The 26,514-nt window shown below is 40.3% G+C and overlaps 1 protein-coding gene across 4 annotated transcripts in view; it reads left to right on the top strand.

The window, feature by feature from the left end:
• Window positions 1–26,514, top strand: part of TRIM44 (tripartite motif containing 44) — a 112,049-nt gene that overhangs the window by 1,391 nt on the left and 84,144 nt on the right. For all 4 annotated transcript variants that reach the window (XR_015240897.1, XR_015240898.1, XM_086677676.1 and 1 more), the window contains exon 2: window positions 22,202–22,279. Coding sequence is in view for 2 of the 4 variants with exons in the window: in XM_086677676.1 (XP_086533802.1) it covers window positions 22,202–22,279 (78 nt within the window). In the remaining 2 variants the exon portion in view is untranslated. The remainder of the gene's footprint in view (window positions 1–22,201; window positions 22,280–26,514) is intronic.

Below are 26,514 nucleotides of genomic sequence, written 5' to 3'. Positions count from 1 at the left end.
TTCGCCTGCTTGAAAACACGGGAAACTGTGGTTTGGCCAGATGAGTCCAGGTAGTTCCTCTGTAGTGAGGAGCCTCTCGGAGATGGTGGTATCCTATTAAGGTCATACACACCCTGAGTTTCTTTTAGGTTCTTCATGTGTGATACTTATTTGGAAAGGAAGATGAGAGGTTGGAGGCAAACTTGGAATGCAAGTGGGAGTCCCTGTGTGCTCCGTCTTGATGGGAGGGCAGGACCTTCTATTTTGGACCTTGCTAGTCCCCTGGACGTGTTTGGAAAGTAGTAGACATTAATCAATATTTGCTGGGCGAATGGATTTGCAAGTGATTTGCCTTTTATTTATATTGTGGTTATTTACAGCCAGTGAGAGAAATCGCTGGAGTTAACTAGGGAGGAAACCGAATGATCAAGTTATTAGTGAATGTTGTCATATTATGATGACTGGTTTCCTTAAGCAACCTTGCAATTGCTGGCAATGGAATAACAAATACTTGGTTAATGAGTATCTCTTTTATGAGATTTTCCCTTTTTTATTGTAAAATACGCAGTGTGTGAAAACGTGCACAGTCTAACAAGTCATTATAGAGCAAATTCTGATGTGACCTCTATCCAGATTAAGACATAGAATATTAGTAGCAATATTGAAGCCCAGTGTCCTTTCCAATTATAACCAGTTCCCATTCCCAGTAACCATTATCCAACTTCTGAGGTAGTATTTCCTTGCTTATCTATCCATGCATCCATCCATCCATCCATCCATCCATCCATCCATCTGTCCACCCATTCTTAAACTTACTTGAACTTGACACAATTGATACCATATCGTTATTGTGCATTCTTTTGAGTTATGCTTCATTTTTTCAACACTGTGTTTCTGAGATTTGTCCCGTGGGTGGCTGTGGTTTGTTTGTTTCCGTTGTTGTGTAGAATTCGATTTTATGACTGTGCCACAAGTTACCTGTTCTGTCAGTGATGGAAATTTGACTTACAAATTCTGGAGTTTCTGCCTATCATAAACAATGTTGGTATGGACATTCTTGTTCAAGTCTCCTGGTACATATCTGCATATGCTTAAATGGAATATAAACCTAGGAGTTAGATTGTCCGGTCACAGACTGTGCATATCTGAAATAATACCAGATGTTGCCAATTATTTTCCAAAGTGGTTGTACCAGTTTACATTGCCAGGAAGAGTATGTGAAAATTCCTGTTGTTCTGTATCTTTAGGACTTACTATTATAGAATTTAAAATTTTTGTCAATTTTGTGGATATGTGATAGTATCTTCTTGTGGTTTAAATTTGTATTCCTCTAGTTACTGAGGACTTTGTGTATCTTTTCTATTTCTCCTTTGGTGAAATACCCTTTCAGTTTTTTTATTCGTATTTCTATTAGGTTGTCTTTTTCTCATTAACTTATAGTCGTATTCATGTATTTCTTTGACTTCTTTGTTGTTTATAAGGGTTGAAAATATCTTTGTTTTTTAAATTATGTCTTGGGTAGAAGTTGTTCATTTTAATGTAGAATTTATCAATAATTGCCTTTATTGTTAGTGCTTTTGTGTTTTATTTCACTTAGTATTGATTTCTGTGTGGCGGAAGTAAGGACTCTATTTCATTTTTTCCCTATACAGGTAGCCAATTGCTCTAGCAGCATTTATTGAAAAGTCTGCCTTTTCTACACGGATTTGCTATACTGCCTGCCTATATGTGTGTGAATGTGTTTCTTGGGTCTTCTATTCTGTACCATTGATCTGTTAGTGTATCCCTGTGTGAAAAACATGTTTTCTTAGTTATCATAGCTTTGTAACAAGACTTAATATCTGGTAGAGCAAGTCCTTCCACTTTGTTCTTCTAGATGGGTATCTCAGCCAGTCTTGGCCTTTTATATTTCTTAGAACAAACTGTAGCCTGCAGGACATTTTTTGTATTGCATTTAGTTTATAAAGCAACATATGAAGAATTAACATCATTACAAGATAAAGTCTTCTGGTATGTTTATTTTGGTCTAAATTGCTTCATGATAAAGTTTTATAGTTTTTTTTTTTTTTTTTCTGAAAGATCTTGTACCTCATTGTGAAATTTATTCCTGGACACTTAAAACTTTATAGTATTGTAAAAAAATTAAATTTTTAAAAATGTTTATTTACTTCAGAGAGAGAGAGAGCATGAGCGGAGGAGGGGCAGACACACACGCACGCACGCACACACACACAGAACAAAGCAGGCTCTAGGCTCCTGAGCTGTCAGCACAGAGCCCTACACGGGGCTGGAACTCACAAACTGTGAGATCCTGACCTGAGCCGAATTTGGATGCTTAACCAACTGAGGTGCCCCCAAAACTTGTTTTCTAATTGTTTATAGGAGTATGATTAACTTTTATGTATTGATTTTTGTGTTAAAATGTCTGCTAAATTCTCTTAAATATTCTAATAATGTGTAGATTTATTCTACATACATGACCTTATTATTTGCAAAGAGAGACACTTTTTGTTTCTTTCCAATCCTTATATGTGTTTTTTCTTGCCTATTGCTTCAGATAGGACTTCCAGTATAATGTTGAATGTAAGTAATAGTGGGTATTGTGGTCTTGTTCTAATTGATGAATAATTTACAACATTTCACAAATAAGTGTGATAATATATTTATATATTATATATATCACAGATATATTTCATCAGATTAAGAAATTTCCCTTTTTTTTTTTTTTTAATGTTTATTATTTGAGAAAGAGACAGAGAACAAGCAGGGGAGGGGCAGAGTGAGAGGGAGACACAGAATTGGAAGCAGGCTCCAGGCTCTGAGAGCCCGACGCGGGGCTCGAACCCACAGATTGCGAGATCATGACCTGAGCTGAAGTCGGCCGCCCAACCGACTGAGCTACCCATGTGCCCCAAGAAAGTTCCTTTTTAATCCTAGTTTAAAAATTTTTCTTAATATTGAATGGATACTGAATTTTGAATGGTTTTCTTGCATCTATTGGGATGTTCATGTGATTTTACTTTTTTACTATGTTGATGTGGTGAATTATATGAATTGATTTTTTCAATTAAACTTAAAAAAGTAATATATTCACATGTCTCAAAAGTCTCTTGTTCACCCTTGTACTTTTCACGTGGTGCCCCCCCCATGACTATTGGTCACCACTTCTATTAGTTTCTTGCTAAGTTTTCAAATGTTCTTGTATTTGTACACAAAAACACAGGGGTGTGCATATATATGGTCTTATTTCCATCCCTTCATGTCATTATTATTATATTTTACAATTAAAGCAACGTTGCATTTGTGGGAGAAACACAACTTGGTCATGATGAAATATCTTTATGTTTTTAAATTTGGTTCATTAATAATTTATCTGGATTTTTTCACATATTTATGGGAGAAATTAGCTTATAAATTTTTTTTTGTACTGTCCTTACGAGATTTTGCTATCAAAGTTATGTTGGCTTCACGAGTTGTCAGCACAGAGCCTGACACAGGGCTCAAATCCATGAACTGTCAGATCATGACCTGAGCTGAAGTCAGACACCTAACCAACTGAGCCACCCAAGGTGCCCCGTTTCTATGGTATTTTTGATTATGGATTCAATTTCTTTAATGATAATAGGTCTGTACAAGTTGTCTGTTTTTCCTCAGGTCAGTTTTGAAAAGTTACGTTTTACCATAAGTTTGTCCATTTTGTCTCACTTTTTAAATGTATTAATATAAATTTGTGAATCATATGCTCTTATTGTCTTTCTTCATATTGTAACTATTCTCTTTATTCCTTTGAGAACAGTGAATATGTTGGTCATAATCTGTTTTTGATTATTCTAGTTTGTGAAGACTTTGTGGATCCAGTATGTGAACACTTTGATGGTGTTTTTCATGTTTATTTCCTTTTGTGCTTTTTTATGTCTGCATAGCTTCTCAATGCCTTTGAAAAATTATTTGTGGCGATTTCCCAAGCCTTGGCACGAAGCTGTATTCTTCGGCATGAAGCTATACTCTTCGAAAGAGGATTTGAATTTGCTTGTACAAAGGCCTGAGGGTACAATTTGTTTAGAACCCCCTTAAACTAAATTAATTGCTTGAGATTTCCTGGACCAAATTTTTAGGAGGTACCTGCCCACGTTTACAACTTCTTAAAGATTCTACTTTCATCCATTCCCACAGCTCCTCACCCCCTTTTGTTCAGCTCCAAGGCAACACTCCCACAGTCCCCTTTGGAGGGTGAGACAGTGAAAGGTTTACTTTAGTTTGTCTTTACTCTAGGATTTTACTCTTTGGCAGTTGTGAAAGCATCCCAGGTCTATGTGGATAGGGTCTCTTAAATGTCTCACTCTGGGGGAAACCTGGCTGGCTCAGCTGGTAGAGCATCTGACTCTTAATCTCAAGGTCATGAGTTTGAGCCCTACGTTGGTATAGAGATTACTTTAAAAAATAAAAATAAAAAAAATGTCACTCTGAGCATGTCATCAACTTTGCTTTCTCTTACCTTCTCCTCACTTTGCACCCCCAGTCAAATGTACAACGCATTTTATTTCGGATCAGTGAATGTGCTCAGATCAAGAGCTGCTTCCCAGGGACACCTGGGTAGCTCAGTCACTTAAGCATCGGACTCCTGGATTTGGCTCAGGTCATGATCTCATGGGTTCAAGCCCTGGGTCGGGCTCTGTGCTGGCAGCACAGAACCTGCTTGGAATTCTCTTTTTCCCCCCTCTGTCTGTCTCTCCCCCACTCACACTGTCTCTGTGTCTTTCAAAATAAATAAAACAAAAAACAAGAGCTCCTTCCTGTACTCTTCTTATGTTAACGTTGGAGTATTGCTAACTAAACTATGGACAGTATTACAGTTCCACCAGTTTTTCCTTTAATGACTTTTGTACCAGGATCCTGTGGTCACATTACATTTTTTGCTTTTGATGACCTTGATAGTTTTGAGGAGTGCTAGTCTGGTGTTTTGTACAACGTCTCTTAGTTTGGATTTGTTTGATGTTTTTCACATGGTGAAACTGGAATTAATGGGGTTTTGGAGGATATAAATTATCTCTTTTGCTTTGCTTTTTTACTTAGTATGTCTGGGAAATAATAGATAAATCTGTTTGTTTATTTATTTACAGCTACATATACTCTGTTGTATGTCATTTGTTAAATTCTTTTTTTAAAATATTTTTTAAGTTTATTCTTGAGAGATAGAGAGAGACAGAGCATGAGCAAGGGAGGGGGAGAGAGAGGGGGAGACACAGAATCCGAAGCAGGCTCCAGGCTCTGAGCTGTCAGCACAGAGCCCGACGCGGGGCTTGAACTCCCCGAGAGAACACGATCTCACAAACCGCGAGATCACGACCTGAGCTGAAGCTGGACGCTTAACCGACTGAGCCACCCAGGCGCCCCCATTTGTTAAATTCTTAGTTTATAATGTATTTTTCAACTCTAGAATGCTTATTTGTTTATTTTTAAAAGATCTTTTAAAAGTTCTTTTGGGGTCTGATTTTATGTCACATTTTCATAATTCTTCTCATGTCTCATGATTTTTCATCTAATACTAGATATTGTGTTTAAAAGAGCTGGGGACAGTAGTATTTTCTTTTTTGTCCCTCAGAAGGGGTATATGCTATTTATTCTATTAGGCAGCTAGGATGAAGGGCTAATTATTTTGATCCAGTAAATATTTGAGCTTGATCAGAGCTTAGTTACAGCTTTAGTTTCAGTTCACTCTGGTTTCAGATGTTTTGAGGCCAATGTACATTTGCTTATTGGAAGAGAGTAAGGCTCTTGGAATATTAAAAGTAGCATAGCATGGGGGCACCTGGGTGGCTCAGTTGGTTAAGTGACCGACCAACTTCGGCTCAGGTCACGATCTCTCAGTTCCTGAGTTCCAGCCCCACATCGGGCTTTGTGCTGACAGCTCAGAGCCTGGAGCCTGTTTTGGATTCTATGTTTCCCTCTGTCTCTGCCCCTCCCTCCCTCTCTCTCTCTCTCTCTCTCTCTCTCTCAAGAATAAAGATTAAAACAAAAATTTTTTTTTTTTTTAAGTAGCACAGCATGGGGCGCCTGGGTGGCTCAGCCGGTTGAGCGTCTGACTTCGGCTCAGGTCACGATCTCACGGTCCGTGAGTTCGAGCCCCGTGTCGGGCTCTGTGCAGACAGCTAGGAGCCTGGAGCCCGCTTGAAATTCTGTGTCTCCCTCGCTTTCTGCCCCTCCCCCACTCATGCTCTGTTTCTCTCTCTCTCTCTCTCTCTCTCTCTCTCTCTTCGTCTCCCTCTGTTAAAAATAAATAAACATTAAAAAAATATTATAAAAGTAGCACTGCATGATGATGGTGCGATAACAGGATCCATGTTCTACTGCATTCATTCATTCAGCGAGTATTTATGGAGTATAGGCCAAGGACAGGTGCTTTCTAAGTATTGGGGATATAGCAGTGAGCGGTGGAAAAAGTCCCTGTATCTGTTGCAGCTAAGAAAATAGAGAAAAACAGATAAGCAAATATACATGTAATAAGTGTTGTAAAGAAAAATATAAAACAGTGCAGGATTAGAGAGGGACAGAAATTAGCTTTGCTGCTTGCTTTTTGACATTGGGCAAGCTGTGTAATAGTTTGGCTATACTTCTGTATCTCTAAAATGGGTATAAAGTTATGAAATAAAGTAAAATCGGATTTGGGGGCACCTGGATGGCTCAGTCGGTTAAGCGTCTGACTTCAGCTCACATCATGATCTTGCAGTCCGTGAGCTCGAGCCCTGTGTGCTGACAGCTCAGAGCCTGGAGCCTGCTTGGGATTCTGTGTCTCCCTCTCTCTTTGCCCCTCCCCCGCTTACACTCTGTCTCTCTCTCAGAAATAAATAAACGTTAAAACATTTTTAAAAATAAAATATGATTTTGATGTGAATAAAATGGTTTAGCTTGTGATAAGACACTTTAACAATGCTTAACACATTGTAAGTTCTCAGCAAATGTTAGCTGCTATTTTTATTATTAATATAAGGAATGTAGTGAAATATACATCCTGAGTTGAGAGGACTTTGTATAATTTATGTTTTGGTAGCTTCATGCCTAGCCAGGCTGTGAGTGTCTGGTGTTGGTGGTAGAGGCCAAATTGTTGCCAAGGGTTGCTGACACTTAGAGGAAAGCAAACTTAAGAATAGGCAGAGAACCAAGGCGGTTGTCAAGCAAGAGGGGACTGAGGAGAGGTTATTGGAAGGCTAGGCCAAAAGAACTAAAGTGAACACTTTGAAGGGACAAGATTTAACACCTAGTCCCTGAAGTGATTTTTAAAGTCCTGCCTTTTCTCCTATGCTGTATTTATTTCCATTTGGATCCAGAGGATTCTGTCTTCAAAGAATTTTGTGGGTCCAAATTTGAATTGAACATGTGTTCCAGCTTTATCATAGAAATATAGTTAGTTACACAGCCCAAATTATGATCTCTCATCTGGGTCATAACATCTCGTCCAGATATGCGGGTTTCTCTTACCATAATTTCTGGCCCTGAAAATGGGTCATTGGGTCTGACAAAGGAACTCGATCTGGCTTATGGATTTAGTCACATGAAAATTCTTATATTGTCAAGGGGATTTGCATTCATAGCTACGTTAATGAATCATTTTTGTTAAACAAAGAAGTGCAATTAGATATACTCAGAATTCTAGACCAGTAGTTTAAAAAATTGAACACAACTTACAGTAGGGGAAGTGTGCTTTATACTGTAACCTTGCTTAGACACACACACATACACACTCCTTTAACTCAAATGGAACATGTATGGCTTACCAGATATGATGTTTTCTGTTTTTGTTCTGTTCTGGATTCTCCTGCTAAGTTGATTGTATTGCACATTAATGGGTTATGTCCTGTGACTTGAATAGTACATGTCTAGCTCACTCGAGGATCACTGAGGAAAAGGTAAGTTATAAAATGGCTGAGACAAGTGGTGCAGAGTTCAGCAAGTGCTTACGAGCATCTGTAGAATTCTTTTTTTTTTTTAATTTTTTTTTAAATGTTTATTTATTTTTGAGACAGAGAGAGACACAGCATGAGCAGGGAAGGGGCAGAGAGAGAGGGAGACACAGAATGTGAAGCAGGGTCCAGGCTCTGAGCTGTCAGCACAGAGCCCGACGTGGGGCCCAAACTCACCAACTGTGGGATCATGACCTGAGCCGAAGTCGGATGCTTAACCGACCGAACCACCCAGGCGCCCCTAGAATTCTTAATATGGCTTTCTTATGGATAGATCAAAGGATTTGAAGCCACACCCTCTGCCCTCGAGTGTGTCTTTAAGATGGGTATTTGGGGAGAAGAATGTTGGGTTAAGTGACATTGGGAACAACTGCAGAGAAGAGCTGGTGAAGGGGCACTAGTAGTGGAAGGTTAGAAGGATATACGCATATGCTCAGAACAGCTGCGGCTCTGGAAGGCCTGGAGTTGGAGGTAGGTCACTGCTACATCCTACAATGGTGCCTGACTCCGGCTCTCCAGTCAGCTCATAAGAAGCAGCTCTGGTAGGGAGGCAGAAGCTTGAAGGTCTGCTGAAATGGACCTGTCTATGTTATTTTTAATTCTCTGAAAGATTTGGGATATCTTTTTTTTAATTTTTAATATTTTATTTATTTATACATACGTTTATTTATTATTGAGAGACAGAGCATGAGCATGGGAGGGACAGAGAGAGAGGAGGAGACACAGAATCTGAAGCAGGCTTCAGGCTCCGAGCTGTTAGCACAGAGCCTGATGCAGGGCTTGAACTCACAAACCCTGAGGTCATGACCTGGGCTGAAGTCAGATGCTTAACTGACTGAGCCACCCAGGCGCCCCTTGATGTTTATTTTTGAGGAAGAAAGAGAGAGAGTGCATGCGCACGCGCGGGGGAGGGGCAAAGAGAGAGGGAGACAGAATCTGAAGCAGGCTCCAGGCTCTGAGCCGTCAGCACAAAGCTTGTCGTGGGGCTTGAACCCACAAATCACGAGATTATGACCTGAGCTGAAGTCGGATGCTTAACCGACTGAGCCACCCAGGCACCCTTGGGCTAACTTCTAATAAAACCATGAAGCATTAGCTGTGTAGTGGTTCAGTGTCTTATTTATTTGTTTAGAATAAGACAAACTAAGATTAAGGTAAAGAGAATGACTTCCTACCAGTTCCACCCCAGTGGTTCGTTCTGTGAAAAGTTTGTGAGAGGCCTGTAGTTCTGGGATTCCCTATATGAGTCTGTCCTCCAAAATGTACTTTCTGACCCTGTAATAAATCTTAGAGTTCTGCAGTGAAGAGGACTGACAGGGCCCCAGCTTTCATGGACTTTACTCTCTAGCTGGGGAGAAAGAGAGGTAATTTTGGATGGTAGTATGTAGTATGAAATCTTTGTCAAGTCATAGTAGTCAAAGAGTGAGTGGCATGGCAGCAGAGGGTTATATTTTGATGAGGTAGTCATGGAAGGCATCTGTGGGCATATGACATTTGGGCAGAGACCTGAATTTATGAGATCTAGGGAAACTCTTCTGTTGTGTTACCAATTGAGTATTGCTTTTGCAAAGTTCAGTGATTCGTAGCAGATATGATTGCTTTGGTTCATGTAAATTTTCATAAAGGGATAGTGACTCTTGAAGTAAGAAGAATAACATTATTCTAGCAGTTGTAATGTTCTGTTAGCACAGAGAAAATATTACCCTATGGAGGGAGTATGAGCTTATGGGGATCCCTTTTACAACACTTTATTAGGGGAGTCAACATCCCCTAAGGCAGTGCTTCATTAAAGAGAGCCTGGAGGGCTTCTGCAGGGTTAAATGCAGGGAAAAAGCCATCTCAGTGTGTCCTGTTAAAGAAATGGACTTTTTGTGCATGAAAGAATGAAAATTATACCTTGTGATATAAAAATTAAAAAAAATTCCGGGAGAAGAGTGGTGAAGGTAGAAGGAATGGTGAATGCAAAGGTTCTAAGGTAGAGGTGAACTTGGGGTATTGGAGGGACAACAGAAGGTCCTTATGAAGTAGAGTGGAGTGAAAAAGGAGTAGAAGGTGAGGTCAACAAAGTAAACAGTGTGTTCCTTACCTCGGTGCCACGTTTCTGAATCATCTGTGGAGGTGATTGTTTAGAAAATACCTGGATTGGCTCTATCCCAGCCAGTTAAATCAAATCAAAATCTCTGGGAATGGTCAAGTATTTTGTAGAATGTCCTTTACTCGGATTTGTCTTGTGTTCGTCTCGTGATTAGACTGGAGTTAGTAGTTTCGGGAAGGAAGACCGCAGAGTTAAGGGTACACACTATCAAGATGACTTATCACTGTTGGTGTCTGGGAGACAGAATGGATTAATAGCTGGCAGTTATATAATAGGTGCCAGGCACTGTTCTAAGCTCTTTATATATATTAAATTGATCCTTGTAACAACCCTGGAGGTACATTATTATCTCTATTTTATTATTTTTTATTTATTTATTTTTCAACGTTTATTTATTTTTGGGACAGAGAGAGACAGAGCATGAACGGGCGAGGGGCAGAGAGAGAGGGAGACACAGAATCGGAAACAGGCTCCAGGCTCTGAGCCATCAGCCCAGAGCCTGATGCGGGGCTCGAACTCACGGACCGCGAGATCGTGACCTGGCTGAAGTCGGACGCTTAACCGACTGCGCCACCCAGGCGCCCCTATTATCTCTATTTTAAAGAAAAATGAAACTTAGTCATAGAGAGTTCATATAACTTGCTCAGAGTCCTACAGTTGGAAAGTGAGCGAGCTTGGCCAGGAGTCTTAACAGCTGACTCTTCACAGAAAAGGTCCAGGCTTCTCCTTTTCTTTCTCCCAAGAATCCAATGCCCTCTTTTTCTCTTCCCTGACCTTTCAATCAAAATAGAATGGGTTGGGGTGTTTGGGTGGCTCAGTTGGTTGAGTGTCTGACTTGATCTTGGCTCAGATCATGAGCTCATGGTTTGTGGGATCGAGCCCCGCGTCTGCACTTTCAGTGCAGAGCCTGCTTGGGATTCTCCCTCTCTTTCTCTCAAAATAAATAAATAAACTTTACAAACAAAACCAGAAAACAAAATAGAGTGGTTAATGGGCATTTTATATTTTTAGATTATTGCTTTTCAGGGTAAGGTTGCTGATGCAGTAGTCTTATAATTCTTAAACCCCTCTGAGAATTAAGGACTGTGTGCCTGTGGCACCAGCTTCTCTTAACTACAGCCTGTAGCATGGAAGTCGCCCTGCCTATTCACTGGTGCACCCACTTCTCTTCCCTTGCATCCGACCCAGGACTGAGAAGCCAGAGGTGGATCTGTGTCAGTGCTCATTGTGTCTTCTGCTTGAAATAACAGTTCAGCCTGAGATGACCAGCTCAGTTTCACATTCCTGTCCCTGTTGGTTATTTTAATATCCAGAGCCAGAGTCTAAATGTATGTGACAGGAAGAAGCACAGATGCTCACGGACCTCTCAGAAGAGGGGAAAGAATATATACAAGGAATAGGTGAAATGAAAGCTTTAGTCCTGATATGTGGGGTAGAGATGAGAATGGGGGAAGAAACAGAACTGTGGCCCTAGGAGACTTAAATCCTTTGTATGTGTGTTTTGTTTTTGGGGTGTGTGTGTGTGTGTGTGTGTGTGTGTGTGTGTGTATCACTATGATCAGGATCAAGCCAACATGGCATCAAAGAAAAAAAATACCAATACTGATACCCTTTTCAGATGTCACAAAATATATCAAGAATGAAAAAAACAAAATTCTGCAAATATGCTAAAGCTCTCTCCATAATGTAGGCCAAATAACCATATTCTTATTCAACATTTCATTATGTGCTAAACTGAGTTCAGATGTGTTTAGATAGTTTTGATCAGGTAGCAGGGTAACTCTTTAACTTCAGTAAAAGATTAAAGGAGACATTCATTTTAATGTGTACAAACTATAGCATATAGTTAGCTTATTGTTAACGACTGGTATTTTTAAGTTAATCTTATTTATCTGAGTAATTTTTGAGTCATTTTGGTGAGCTGTATGATGTATATTGAGAATAAAGACAAGTTTTTGACATTAGGAAGCTTATAGTCTAGTAGGAGAGATAGTCTTCATGTGCTTGTTTGTGTGTAAATGTTAGAGGAGAGGTACAAATAGTATGCTATGGGGGCTCAAAGAAAAGAGAAATTAATTTCATCTGTAAGCATGGAATTAGGAAAGATGTCTTGGCAGAAGTGGTATTCGAGGTGGAAAGGATGGATAGGATTTTACTAGGTAAATACAGACTAGATACTGTTAGGTACCCCTCCTCTATGTTCCCATAGCAACAGCCTATGCACATTTACTGTGGTATTAAATACCGTACTGTATCAGTGTTATATCTTTTCATGTCTAATGTGGGTTATAAACTCTTCTAGGGCCACTCTTCTATGTTATTTATCTTTGTGTTCCCAGTACCTAGCACAGTGCCTGTTGAGTAGTAGATGTACATATAATATTTGGTAAATACATGATATGAAATATCTAGTCCTAGGGTATCAATGGAAAACTGAAAGAGACAGTATTGCATGATTTAGTATATCAGTGTTTCCATTAATTCAGCTGCATCTAAAATAATGAAGTAATTTGGAAGAATCCCAAATAATAGCAAAATCCAAAATAAAAGATAGATGTTTATTTCTCCCTGTGTCAAAGGGATGTGGATGTAAGCAGTCTAAGGCTAGTATGGAGGAACTGTGAAGTTATTAGGAATCTAGGCTGTTTCTAGCTCTGCTCTGCTACTTTTAGGGTGTAGTCATTGTCATGGACCAAGTTGACTGCTGGTGTTCCAGCCAGCACATCCAGGTTCCAGGATAGCAGGCACAGGAAGGTGAAGAAGGGAACACCTCTCCATTTTAAGAAAACCCTCTAGAAGTTGTATACATTGCTGCTTATGTTTCACTGGCCAGAATTCAGTCCTGTGGCCTTATCTAGTTGCAGGGGAGATGTTTTCTCTAGGCTGTGTCCAGCTAAAAGCTGGGGTCTGTTACTAAGGGAAAATGGGACAATAAATATGAAGGGCCAAGCAGTCTTGCATCAGTTGGCTTTGCAGTCTGTGCGTTTGAGTACTTACTAGCTGTGTCGTGTTGGATAATTCACTCAGTGTCTCTGAGTCTTGGTTTCCTTGTCTGTAACATGGGCATAATAATTGTTTCTCCTTATTGGGTTATAGTGAAAAATAAACAAAGATCATACATGTAGAGAGGCTAGCATAGTGCCTGGAATATAATAAGCCCTCAGCAATTGGTAGCTCTTATTCTTATTACCATTATAAAGCCATCTAAGGTTCCGTTCTGAGTTCAATTCCAGACCGATTAGTCTGGCAGCAGTAGAAGTTCTGGACACCAAGTTTCTTTGGGTGAAAAGTGTTCAGCCTCCTCTCCTTCTGCTCCTTCTGCCTGCTCTATTCTGGTGGCAAGATAGTCTGGTGAAAACCTTATCTTTGAGAAGAGGCTCCTGTATGTTTCAGTGTCCTGCTGGTGCCTTATGCACTAGCTAACCAAAACACAGCTGGTAGGTCTAATTTTAGGTTCACAAGTCTTGCTGGTTGTCCTCTTTAAATTCTGTTTTACATTCTGAACTGTGGGAAATTTTTATAGAAGCAGAGGGGAGGCAGAGGCAATACACTCTTTACTTTCTGGTTAGAAAATAGCCTCCGTTTTCTCTCCAGTAGGGGAGAGGTAGTGTAGGCACCCCTCTGCTCTCCTCTCTGTTCTTTGGGTCAGCCTGAACCGTGGTGGGATATAACCTGTGTTGAGTGGTAGACTCTGACTTAACGTGCACGAAGAATGAAAATGCTAATCTTTGGCTGAGGTTATAAAACTAAGGCGGTCTAGAAACTCTTGTCTGCTGTTGAATTTTGAGGCTCTTTCTGGAGATGAGAATATAATAATAATAGTTACTGAGTGGTTTTAGGTCAGGTGCTTTTCATTCATTATTTCAGTTGATCTCGGTACAACTCCCACAATAAGTTATATTATGGTTCTCATTTTACAGATGAAAAAACTGATACTCAAAGAGCTTGAGCTTTGCAGAAGGTCACCTAGCTAATAAGTAGAAGGACTAGCATTTGAATCCAGGTCTGATACCAAAGTACATGTTCTTTCCACCACCTCCTGTTGCCTCTACTCCCACGTTTTAATTATTCCCACTTACATTTAAACTTGAATGTTGTACCAGCACATTCTGATGTTTACCTTCTGTATGAAAGCATTTAATACTTTCTGAGTATTCTAAAACTGTTCTTTCTCTTCTATCTGAAGTTTTCCTCTTAGATATTTTACAGAGTATTTTGATTAATAACAGATCATTTTGTCATTTTTTTTCCATTTATCACTTCTCGAGTCTGGTACTTGGTACTTAGTAGTCCCTCAGTATGTTGTTATTCAATTAATAATAACAACAGTAACTAAAACTTATTGAGAACTTAGTATGTGTCAAGTTCCTTACTATAAGCTTCCCACGTTATCTTATTTAATTTTTACCACCGTTCTTTGAGGTAGAGTACTTATTGAGATGTTTTTATGTAGTGTTTAAAGTTAGTGGCATGGTGATTTTTTTCTTTGCTCTATTCGTTTAATCAGGTGTGGAGTATTTTTGGACAGCAGGGAATTTAACAGTAAGTAGTTCTAAGTCCCTGCTCTCATGGAGCTCATATTGTATGAGCAAAACAGACATGTGGAAGTTCAACAGTAAACAGTATTTCAAATAATGATAAATACCGTGAATAAGAAACTAGGAGAAGGAGAGGAGACTGACCAGGATGGGGAATGAGAGGGAGGCTATTTAAGGATCTGAGGAGTTTTTCGAGGGTAGTGACTTGGGTAGAGTTAGAGCCAGTGATGGGAAGATCTGGGGGCATAGTGGTTCATGTGGAGGGAGTAGAATGTGAGGAGGCTCGGGGCCAGAATAAGCTTGCTGGAAGATAAAAAGGATGGTTGGAGAATAAATGAGTAAGGGTAGGGGATGAAGGAACAATAGTAACAGATAAGGTCTGATTACCTTGATGAGGTAGGCCATGATGAGGATTGAGTGCCATAGACTGTTTAAGAAAGGGTGTGAGCAACATGGCCTGTGTTCTTACAGTTTCACCACCGTGTCTGTGTGGAGAACGGCCGGTAGGGTATCGAGAACGGAGGCGGTGTTACTGCTTGGCCCGAGGAGTAGTGTGGACGGTGAAGAGTAGTTGGAGGCGGCAGATGTTCTAGAGTTAGGTTTAGAAAGACTTGGTGGTGGGTTCCTTAGACCAGGAAATAATTTTGGATCTGAGCAACTGTATGAAGGTGGTCGCCCAACATAGGAGTGGACTTGGAGCTGGAAAATCAAGTCATGTTGAAGACAGTAAAGAATTTTTATGCATGGCGTGGTGATACAAAAACTCAGCTTCATTTCCTTTTTTTTTTTTTTTTTTAAATTTTTTTTTTTTTTCAACGTTTATTTATTTTTGGGACAGAGAGAGACAGAGCATGAACAGGGAAGGGGCAGAGAGAGAGGGAGACACAGAATCGGAAACAGGCTCCAGGCTCTGAGCCATCAGCCCAGAGCCCGACGCGGGGCTCGAACTCACGGACCGCGAGATCGTGACCTGGCTGAAGTCGGACGCTTAACCGACTGCGCCACCCAGGCACCCCATCATTTCCTTTTGACAAGGCTTTGCTTTCTGATTTGACTCCTTAGGAGGACTTGTTGTATATTCTGTCTTTAGTCCTCTTCCACTGTTTTTCCCAAAAAAACTCTTTTTGTAAAAATAACAAAGTTGGGTTGATTTTTTTTTTTTTTTTTTTAAAGCATGTTACCAACACAAGGCCAGTGGGATAGGAAAAAAACCAAAACAGCCAGCCAGTGTGCTTTCTGAACTCGGTATCTTCTGATTTTTTTGTAATGCAGAAGTCAATACTTAGGAACCCGTTGAGGATGTTTAAGTGATTAACATTTGCATTTCTACTGAAAGATTGTTCTTTTGGTGTCCAGCTGGTTATTGGCATTAGACTAGACTAACTCCCATAAAACTACAGAGATACTTCTTGTCAAGAGACAAAAGTCAGGAGATACTTCTTGCTCTGATGCCACTTTCACCTACCGTATTCCACCTTTGTTTCTGCCCTTACACTTTTTCAAAGGACATTTACATTAGAATGAGCTACATTATTTTTTTATTTTGGAGGTGACTGGATGGACATGTGTTGATGAGGTGTTCTCAACCCCTGTGAAGAAAGACCTCCCAACTTTTGGTGTTCAAATACAAGGACCCTTAGAGGTAGAGAACTTTCCAGTGTTGCCTCCAGGGATAGCCATTTCAGATGTCTGCAGGACCAGGAAGGTAATGTAAATGAGAGAAGCCAATGAGGGTGACTATGGCAAACTGGAGAGAGCTTGCCTGGTAGAAGGCAGATAGCTGCTCCTTACTCAGTCGTTGCTGCTGTATGAGAATGGAAGCCCAGTATAAATCAGGTCTTTTAGATTTTCCAAAGAAGCTAGGATCGTGTTTTGTCCTCGACAGAACACGATTCTAGCTTATCTCCTGATTTTTAAATGCTGGCAACCAATTTAAAACTCCCAGTATGCTATGTGGGATAACACACTAAAAAGTAAAAAAAAAAAAAAAAAAAAAAAATTCTGTAGGCTGCAGGCTACAAATTTGTAGATTCTGATTTGGTCCATTTTCTTTATTCACATATTGAGAAACAGAAACCCAAAGATATAAAATGACTTTCCCAGGCTCACGCTGTAGTTAGTAGCAGAAGTAGGACTAGAACCTGGGTCTTCTTTCTTTGTGTGCAATTGTCTTTGCACTAGGAAAGTTAAACTTTTTTGGTGCTCTGAGGAAAACTAAGCCCCTTTCCCTAGAAAAGTGCATGTACATTGCAAATTTTGCATACACTTTTAGGGATTTCTAACTCCCTGGAATTGTTACATGAACACCAGGTAAAGAAACCTCTCTAGTACCTGCTGATTCATATGTTTGCAGTATAAGGGGAACAGTGCCCTAGTATTTATTTAAGCAAACTCATGTAGAGAGGTACTTAAGCTGTAGGCCTATCCTCCCTCCGTCACTCCCGCCTTTATGGATACTAAATCTTAAATAGACAATAGGAATACGTTTAGCTAAATGTAAGACCCTTCCTACTACTCTCTGCAATACCAGCACTTGCAGTCATTTCTTTCAGGTCTTTTACATACATACATAGCGCCCATAAAAAGTAAGAGTTTTGTTTGTTTTTAAATAAATGATAGGTATACTATGTTTCTTTTTGCGAGGTTTTTAAAAAAAAAAAAAATCACTATGTCTTGCCTTGAATCCAGGTATATAGCAGAGTTCCTAGTTTCACCAAAGCCCCTCATCGCTTCATATTATCAGTTTTTTAAGTTTATTTATTTACTTTGAGAGAGAGCAAGTGCGCATGTAGAGAAGAAGCAGAGAGAAGAAAACAGACTCTCAAGCAGGCCCTGTGCCATCAGTGCAAAGCCCAATGTGGGCCTGACTCCTGAACCACGAGATCATGACCTGAGCTGAGCTCAAGAGTCTGACGCTTAACCCACTGAGCCACCCAGGCACCCCCAGAACTCTTTTTTCAATGTGATGAATAAAAAATATCTTAATTGCAAGAAGTTTGAGCATCTTTTACATCTTTTCAGATGTTTATTAGCCATTCTACATTTCTGTTATGTGCTTATCCTATGTTTGGATTTCACTGGGGCATATTTGACTTTTACTTGTTTATAGGAATCCCTTTTGTATTTTCTTATGTATTCTTGACACCAATCTCTTCTGTTATATGTATATATATATATATATCTCTCTCAATCTTTTTCATTTGAATCATTCTGATCCTGGTTTTTGCTACTTACTAGCTTTGTGATTTGGGGGCATCACTTGGGTATTCATTTGACTTCCACAGAACCATTTTTTCACCATTGTAAAGTGAGAACGTAGCACCTCTTAGTTACTGTGTCACTGTGAAATGCCATTGACAAAGTGTATGAGCCGTGTGATTTTTGGGTTCCTCATTTGATTTCCACGAGCCATTTTCTTGGCTGTGAAGTGCGAGTATACTAGTTTTTAAGTTTATTGTGAAATGCCAATGAAAGAGCATATGAAAGTGCTTTGGAGAGTAAAGAACACCTTCCAGTGTAAGGCATTTTTCCTTTCTTTGGCTTTATTATGACTCACCCCTATGAGCTGACTTTTCTGAAGGATGTTACATCTCCACAGATTGATCAAACTCTTAAGAGTCGGGTGTCACAACATAGCAATTGTCTCTTTGTGTTCTACATTCTTTCAGGGAAGGAAAGAGATGTGTAAACAAGATACGCTTACATTGAACTCTTGTGTTCTTGGAAGGTGTTGGGTGGGATGGAGGTGGAGGAGAGCAGTATCAGGAGACTCTCACTTTGCCACTCAAAATGCCTGCTGAAGGAGTGACACAGTAGAATCTGGCCATTTATGGAACCAGGTATCTACAGGGTTAGAATTAGCCTGCCTATTCTTACCGTTATGGTCCACTTCTCAAATAGAACACAGCTTCATAGGCAGTAGTTCTATCCCCCCACAGTAGGGAAGTATGAGGATATAGTTTCCTATCCTGGTTACCTTTTGCAAACAGATGATTGACTAAAACATACTACCCTATGCTTTGGGGACAGGCAAATTCAAATGCTACCTCAGACCTAGATAACCCTGTGTTTCTACCCTACGTAGCATGCTGTAGAGGGCCCTTTCTTTCGCCATCCCCTTCATGACTACTCTCCCAAGTATCCAGGACTCAAGAATTACCTGATGAAATATCTTGAATCTGCTTTTGAGGCCTGTAGAGCCTCTTTCTGAGTCTGTTCCTCCGAAGATGGATCAAGCCGTTAGATTCTACCCCTGAATGTGTGTAACTAGATCTCAGATGTGGCCAAGGGTGACTCCTTGAGAGAGATGTTCCCAGAGCTTGGGTGCACTAGTTTTCACATCTGTGCACAAGGCTTTTTCAGGTGGAGGAAGGGACTGGTGTGTGGGGAAAGAAACGAGGTGAATCTGGGGCCAGGGTCTTCCACTTGGACTTTTGCCCCAGCCTTGCAGCTGTTGGGGGCAGGTCTGCCCAGAGGAGCCTCTCCCTTCTAACCATCTGCTTATTTTATGGGGGGGGGGGGGGAGCCATTGGGGCATGTTTTCTTCACCACCCATTTAGAGGCTGAGTATAGCTGGCTCAATATAGACCCCAGTTAATGTCTGAGAATAATTCTCAAAAACAGTGGGGTGGGGGTGGAATGGGTGAATTTCCTGAAAGGAGAGTATCTGTGCATCTTCCTCTGTCTCTCCCCTGGGTAGGCAGTGCTGCTGATGCTTAGTGAAGAGGAGGAAAGATTCTGCTGACACACTGTATTTTTATGAGAGAAGGCTAAGGGTTCCCTTATCTCTCCACACAAGGCACGTCTGCCTGCAAAGGGGCTGTCTGCTTCTTAGGGATTCCTTCGTCGTTCCATTTCTTTTCTGAATGTTTTAAGGCACAGTTTTGGTGCATTCCTTTCTGTTGTCTAGAGCCGGGGGGGACGTCATAATATATCAGGGCTCTTGCTTAAGAGCTTAAATTGGGCGCTGGCAGCTGGGATGTGGGGGAAGAGAGCTTTCCAGGGACAAGTGACCTGCTTGTTCAGCCAATGAGAAGCAGGTTAGAGAAATGATATCACCAGACAGGCTTTATTGTTTGATCATCTCATAAAAGCAGGATTGTGTCTGGCGACTTAACCCTTTTTTAGGTATTTCGGTCTCACCCAACTCTCTGGTATGTGACCTCTGGATTCCTTTTCCCAACTGTCTGCTGTGAGACCACAGAGATTAAGGATTTAAATTGGTGATGAAATTTGGAGAGTTGTGAACCATCGTTTTAAAACTACAAATTATTAAAATTTAGAACCACAGCTAGGATGGGAATGTTAACTACTCTGTGTTTAGAGAGCACATCTAAAGCAGATACCAGTCTAGTCGTATTACACCAGGCTTTTACTGGATAGACTTGGAAGAGAAAGAGAGTTAGAGGGGAAAAAACATTGAGCCTTTAGTCTATTTTAATCTACTTAAAGGGGTCTTACTAAGTATTTCCTGTTTTAGAGGAATTGGAATTGGTTCTGCAAATTTGGAAAATATCACTGATTCTGAGACCAATTTTGAGTAACAGATATTTGTAGTGTTTGTTTATATTGTACCTCTTTATTATCCTTTTCCCCATAAAAATGACCATCATTTTACTTCCTCATGCTTCCTTTTCTTCACTGGTAAAATGCGGGTGATGATCCTACCGTATCCCACAAAGGAGTTGAGATAAAATAAGCTAATTTATGTGATTTTAGAGTGTGCTACACATGTATTATAATTAGGTCATTCATTTTTTTCAGATTGCATATTCATTCATTTGTTCAGTAGACTTTTTCAAACCCTTCTTGATGCTGGGCATAGATGCAGAGATGGATGTAGTTCTTACCCTTAAGGAGTTTAAAACATTATGAGGCAGATAGACAACAATAATAAAAGTGTCTCATGTATCTGTCGCATTTACCATGTCCCAGGTCCTTTTCTAAGCACCTTAATGTATACTAGTTCATTTAATCTTGATATAACCCCATGAAGCAAGTATTGTTATTAGCTTCGTGTTATACAGGTAAAGAAATAGAAGCGTAGAGAGGCTGAGCTGTCTTGGGTCACACAGCCAGTGGTAGAGTTGGGACTTGAGTCCAGGCTGTGTGCCTGTAGAGTCCATTCACTGAGTCTGTGTTGACCAACACAGTACTGACTAGCTATCTATAGTTTTTGAGGACTTGAGATGTGGCTTGTCCAAATTGAATTGGGCTGCATTTGTGAAATACACACTAGATTTCAAAGACTTAGTATGAAAAATATGTATAAAATATCTCATGTTGAAATTACATGTTGCAGTGATAATATTTTGGGTATTCTGAGTTAAATATACTAGAATTAAGTTCACTTTATTTTTGTGGCTACTAGAACTCTTTTTTTTTTTTTAACATTTATTTATTTATTTATTTATTTATTTTTTAATTTTTTTTTTTTTTCCCAACGTTTATTTATTTTTGGGACAGAGAGAGACAGAGCATGAACGGGGGAGGGGCAGAGAGAGAGGGAGACACAGAATCGGAAACAGGCTCCAGGCTCTGAGCCATCAGCCCAGAGCCTGACACGGGGCTCGAACTCACGGACCGCGAGATCGTGACCTGGTTGAAGTCGGACGCTTAACCGACTGCGCCACCCAGGCGCCCCAACATTTATTTATTTTTGAGAGAGAGAGAGAGAGACAGTATGAGCAGGGGAGGGGCAGAGAGAGAGAGGGAGACACAGAATCTGAAGCAGGCTCCAGGCTCCGAGCTGTCAGCTCAGAGCCTGACATGAGGGGCTCGAACTCATGAATCGCGAGATCATGACCTAGGCCGAAGTCTGAGCTTAACCAACTGAACCACCCAGGCGCCCCTGTGGCTACTAGAACTCTTAAAATTACATATGTGGCTTGCATTTATGGCTTACATTACATTTCTCTTGGATTGTGTTACTCTAATCGTTCTAATGAAATAACAATAATAATAGACATTTATTGAGCACTTACTAAGTGCCACATACTGGGCAAATACCTTTACACTGTTCTAGTGAAGTCTCAAAATAATGCTGCTTATTATCCCCATTTATAGAAGGGGAGAAGGTTTTGAGAAAGTAATTTATCTGAGGTTAGTCAACTAGTTAATGACAGACCCCAAATTTGAAACCTTACATGTCTGACTCAAAAGCCTGTACTCAACAGCACACTGTAATACCATTTGAAATCTCGGGGCATTTTCTTTGTTTTTATTTTTACAAGAATATTTAATACTGCATACTTCTGTAATTGGCATGTAGAAGTTCAAAATAAAAACCACTAAGTCATAAAATGGACATCCCAGATCAAAATCTCTTTTCAGACCCTCAGCCCTCAGTGAGCACTGGCGCAGTTGAACCCTAAGATGAAGCAATGTGTCAGCCTGTACAAATTGCATTTAGTTTTCATTCCAGTAGTTTCTCAGGTCAGTGGGCAATTTATGTCCCGACCCTCTTTGTCCAATAGAGGAAGAGGGACAGTGCAGCTTTCCTTAGTTGTTTAGTTCTCTTGGCTAATAAGAAGAAAAAATTGCTTTCCATTTCATTGTCCCATGAAATGCTATTTGTGTTTGAAAGAGCAACAAAACGCGGTCTAATGACCCCTGACTTTTCTTTCTTCTAGAGCAAAGACTCTGGCGGACTGAAGGCGGCTATGATTGAGTTGGTGGAAAGGTTAAAGTTCAAGAGCTCAGATCCTAAAGTAAGTATTGTTTTGGAATTGATCTGGTATTGGTACTCCAAGTATTTCGTTCTCCTTGAGCTAAGTTCTAGGGATGTTAATGATCATCTATCTGAACGTCGCATCAAGATCTAATTAAGTCTGCCTATCAGAAGCATTGTTCTCATATGCCTAGAGATAAGTCATCTGTTTTTTCCCTTCTCTGTTTTATGACTTACAACACATAATCATTAATTGTTTTCTCTGAACTGCAGACAAGTGCATTTTTAATCTTCCTTTAACAGGCCTTTGAGACTACTGTCCTTTGTGCCCATTTAATTCAGCCAAAGGCATCCGAGGTACTGATCAGCTTAATGCTGGGGACTGGAACAGGCTCCAGACTTTTCCAGTTGGTGTTCAGCACTCGCGTCTTGTCTCTCTGCCACTTACAGGAACCAGCTGCCACCACGAATGCTTTTGTCCTCATGACCTCGAGTCTGGTCTGGGAAATGGTTTCAGCTTCCCAGCTTTCTTTGCAAGATGTTAGGAGCTGTAGGATTGATATTCTGGGAGATTCCATACCAGGGTGGGGGTGGACTGGGAACTGAACATGCCGGAGGGATTATGACTAACACAGCCTCCCTTCTCCTACCCGGAGACTTACTGTGGCACTACTTGGTATCGATGCCAGCTGGCTCTCCTGACAGAGCCTCTCACAATTAAATAGGGAAAAGAGCACAATTTTGTTTCACGTTTTGTATCCCCTACCTTTTTTTTTTTTTTTTTTTTTTTTTTAATTTAAAGTTCTTCATATGGTGAATAGACTAGCATTTTTTGAGTACCCACTGGGAGCCAGACACTGTGCTGGGAGCCTGACATTCCTTTTTTAAAAATTGTGGTACAGGGGTGCCTGGGTGGCTCAGTCGGTTAAGCGTACAACTTCGGCTCAGGTCATGATCTCACGGTCCATGAGTTCGAGCCCCGCATCAAACTTTGTGCTTTGTGCTGACAGCTCAGAGCCTGGAGCCTGTTTCAGATTCTGTGTCTCCCTCTCTCTCTGACCCTCCCCCGTTCATGCTGTCTCTCCCTGTTTCAAAAATAAATAAACATTAAAAAAAAAATTAAAAAAAAAAAAAGAAAAAAAATTGTGGTATAATATACATAATGAAACTTACCCCTTTAACCATTTTTAACTGTATGGTTCAGTCTCATTAAGTACATTCACATTGTTGTCCAACCATCACCACCACCGCCATCCATCTCCAGAACTTCTTCATCATTCCAAACTGAAACTCTCTGCCCATTAAATGCTTCTTATTCCCCCTGACTTAAATTCTTGTGATTTTTGCAACAACCTGGTAGAGTAGCTTATTATTCCCATTTTATTGATAAAGACACTGAGGCTTAGGGAGGTTAGGGCCATTTGCCCTGAATCTAGTATAATTTAAAGCTGCGATTCATACTGACTCCAGTAGCTGTGCTCTTTCTTTTATGTCATGCTGCAGACCAAGCCCTGGGATTCACCTCCTTTCTATCCTCTAATCACATTGTGCCTCGATTTTCTAATCAGAAACACTATCAGGGCAGAGTCACAGACAATGACAGGCTTTTCAAAAGGTGGCTGTGGTCCTGAATCTGCAAAATTTCATATAGCATCGACAGCATTGGAACATTGGTAGTATCTCTTATCTTCTGGTATAGTTAGGGTTCCAGAGATAGAGAGGATCTTGACAGAAAAATATTGGGGTAGCCTTCATCAATTTTCTTAGCTCAGAGTAGAAAGACCCCTGGTATGAGTAGTTTTCCTTAAGTGAAGATGAGCTAATTAATTATTAAAGATTACTGAAAGCTTTTTTTTTTTTTTTTTTTAACGGAGTTTCTCTGGTTTCTGGGGCAACGTCTATCCTGAAGGAGACAACTGTGTTTTCTGTTTCTGCCACACCCACGTGCTTGTGGGCAGTGATGGAGCAAGAGGATGTGTACAGATTACATTGAGTGGCTTCTGTGCATGATGATAATACAAGTAAAGTGCTTTGGGGTCCTTTATGGATGCATGTAGTGCTTCTAATGGGAAGCTTGCCAGAGGTGAAAAAATTGAGTGGTCCCATGGGAGCAACTCCTGGAAGCCTCAGGATTTTCCCATGATGCATCATAAGCTAAAGGATATTTGTTAGGACCAGACTTGATCTTGGATATGTGCATACACACTCACCTCTTTTATCTTCTCTTTATCTTGTCCCAGATTATTTCCACCAATCTATTTTATTTTCAAGCCCCATTCCAGTTTCCCGTATACATATGCTATATGGACCCAGAGCTAGCTTGAAGAAGGACCACTGTAATTGCAGAATGAATGTCAGATCACTAAGGGGGGTGTGTGGGAAATGGGACACTATATAATTTTTGCAACAAATAAATAGTCGTCTTCCGAGAGAAGTTTTTAGTTTGTTCTGCTTTCCCTCAGAACTCCACCATATCTTTTTTAAGTTGGCCTATTTAAGAGGGACAGAATCTCTCAGGCTTTATGACCTGTCATTTCCTGGCACAGGAGCTTTTCATAGAAGCACTGATTTGAGTCATGGAGCACTGAGCACTATCTCTGCCTCACTTCCTCTAGAATTCCCTAAAGCATCACAAAGCTTCATTAGTCCAGACACTGAAATCTACAGGGGACTGAGTTAATTTTTACCTCTGAGTTTTGTCAGAGAGGAGTGGAAGGTGACTAGATTAACCATTTTTTAAAATTATAAAATAATATATGCTTATAGATTAAAAAATACAGATATCCATAAAGGAAAGTCAAGTGAATCTCCCCCAAGCTAACCACTACTAACAGTTTGGTGTGTAACCTTCTAGACAGTTTTTCCATGTGGAAATATACTTCTAAGATTTTTTTTACAAGAAATATACTATACCTGTGGTTTTATTACACAGAATATCTTGGGTATACTTCTGTGTCAATAACGTAGACTTAATTATTCTGAATGAGAAGCCTCATTTTGTCCAAAATATTTGTCCGATGCCCCTTTTTCTTTCAGACCACTGGTTCTTAACCTTTAATGTTTTAAAAATCACCTGGAGGACTTATAAAATACAGAGTGCTGGGCCCACCCCCCATGGTTGCTGATTCAGTGGGTCTGTGGTGATTAGAGACTATGGTGGACCTTAGTGATTTTCCTTCCCTCTTGTTTTGATTTTTTTTCATTCCTTTCAGCAGATGGCCAGAAGAGCCCTTATAAATAAATCTAAGCGATTTCAACTTCAAAAAAAAAAAGAGATACATAAAACTTCAGACTTAGAAAACAAACAAATTGAGCTGAGGGGGCAGAGGAGAGGAGAGGGAGGTACACCGAGGCTGCCTGAGAGGACAGGATTCCTGTAAGGCACCATGTCCAGCAGAGAAACACCAAGGCCCGAAAGAGGGAGAAGAGTTCTGGTCAGGATTTAAGAGGGTGATGGAGGCTCATGCCATGGTACAGGAGTGGGCTGAGTTCTAAAACCAGAGGACATCAGGGGACACCAAATTCTAGCCACTAGGGGTGAGCCTGAGGACAGGAATCAGAGCCAGTGGCGGTTGGGAAGTAAGGCACAGAACCCGATTAAGTTGTGTGCATGCATGTTGCTATGGTGAGCCCTGTTTTAAGGGTGCATATCTCCGGGGATCTAGAACTTTGTTTACGATGGAAAGAGAATATTTTTAGTAACAAGCAATCTTTAGTTTGTTTAATTGGAAGTGGTCTTTTAAATAATAAGGCATCCTGATGTGTTTGATACGAACCAGTTTGCAAACAAATTTTTTTTCAGTCCTACTTTTCAGAAACATTTATTGCACAAAGCAGGATTTTTATCTGTAGAATTCTTATATTTATGTTAGACTTCAGGGAAATTAAAACATGTAGTTAATCGTGTGTGTGTGTGTGTGTGTCCGTGTGTCCGTGTGTCCTTGTGTCCGTGTCCATCCACATCTGGATTTTTAACAGCTTGAAAGCATTCTGAGTTCTTCACAGCTCCTCTATGAAGTGACTATGCAATAATCTTTCATAGTCTACCCAGAAGAAACTAAAACTCAGAAAACACATTGATTCCTTTCCCTTTCTTCCCCCTGTCCAGCCTCTCAGAAAGCATTGAACCAAAAGGATAACATGCTAAACTCAGTCCAACTAACCTCTTATTATGCAGTTAATAACAGCCACTCTATTAGTGGCTTTCTCTATTAGTATTGATTGCTTTTCTTTCCATCTAAGATGCTCTGTTCATTGTTCCCTATGTCTGGTGTG

The sequence above is a fragment of the Puma concolor genome, chromosome D1, assembly GCF_028749965.1.
Source record: "Puma concolor isolate L17-30 chromosome D1, mPumCon1.1.hap2, whole genome shotgun sequence".
Lineage (NCBI taxonomy): Eukaryota > Metazoa > Chordata > Mammalia > Carnivora > Felidae > Puma > Puma concolor.
This window is presented reverse-complemented; position numbering and strand designations above follow the sequence as displayed.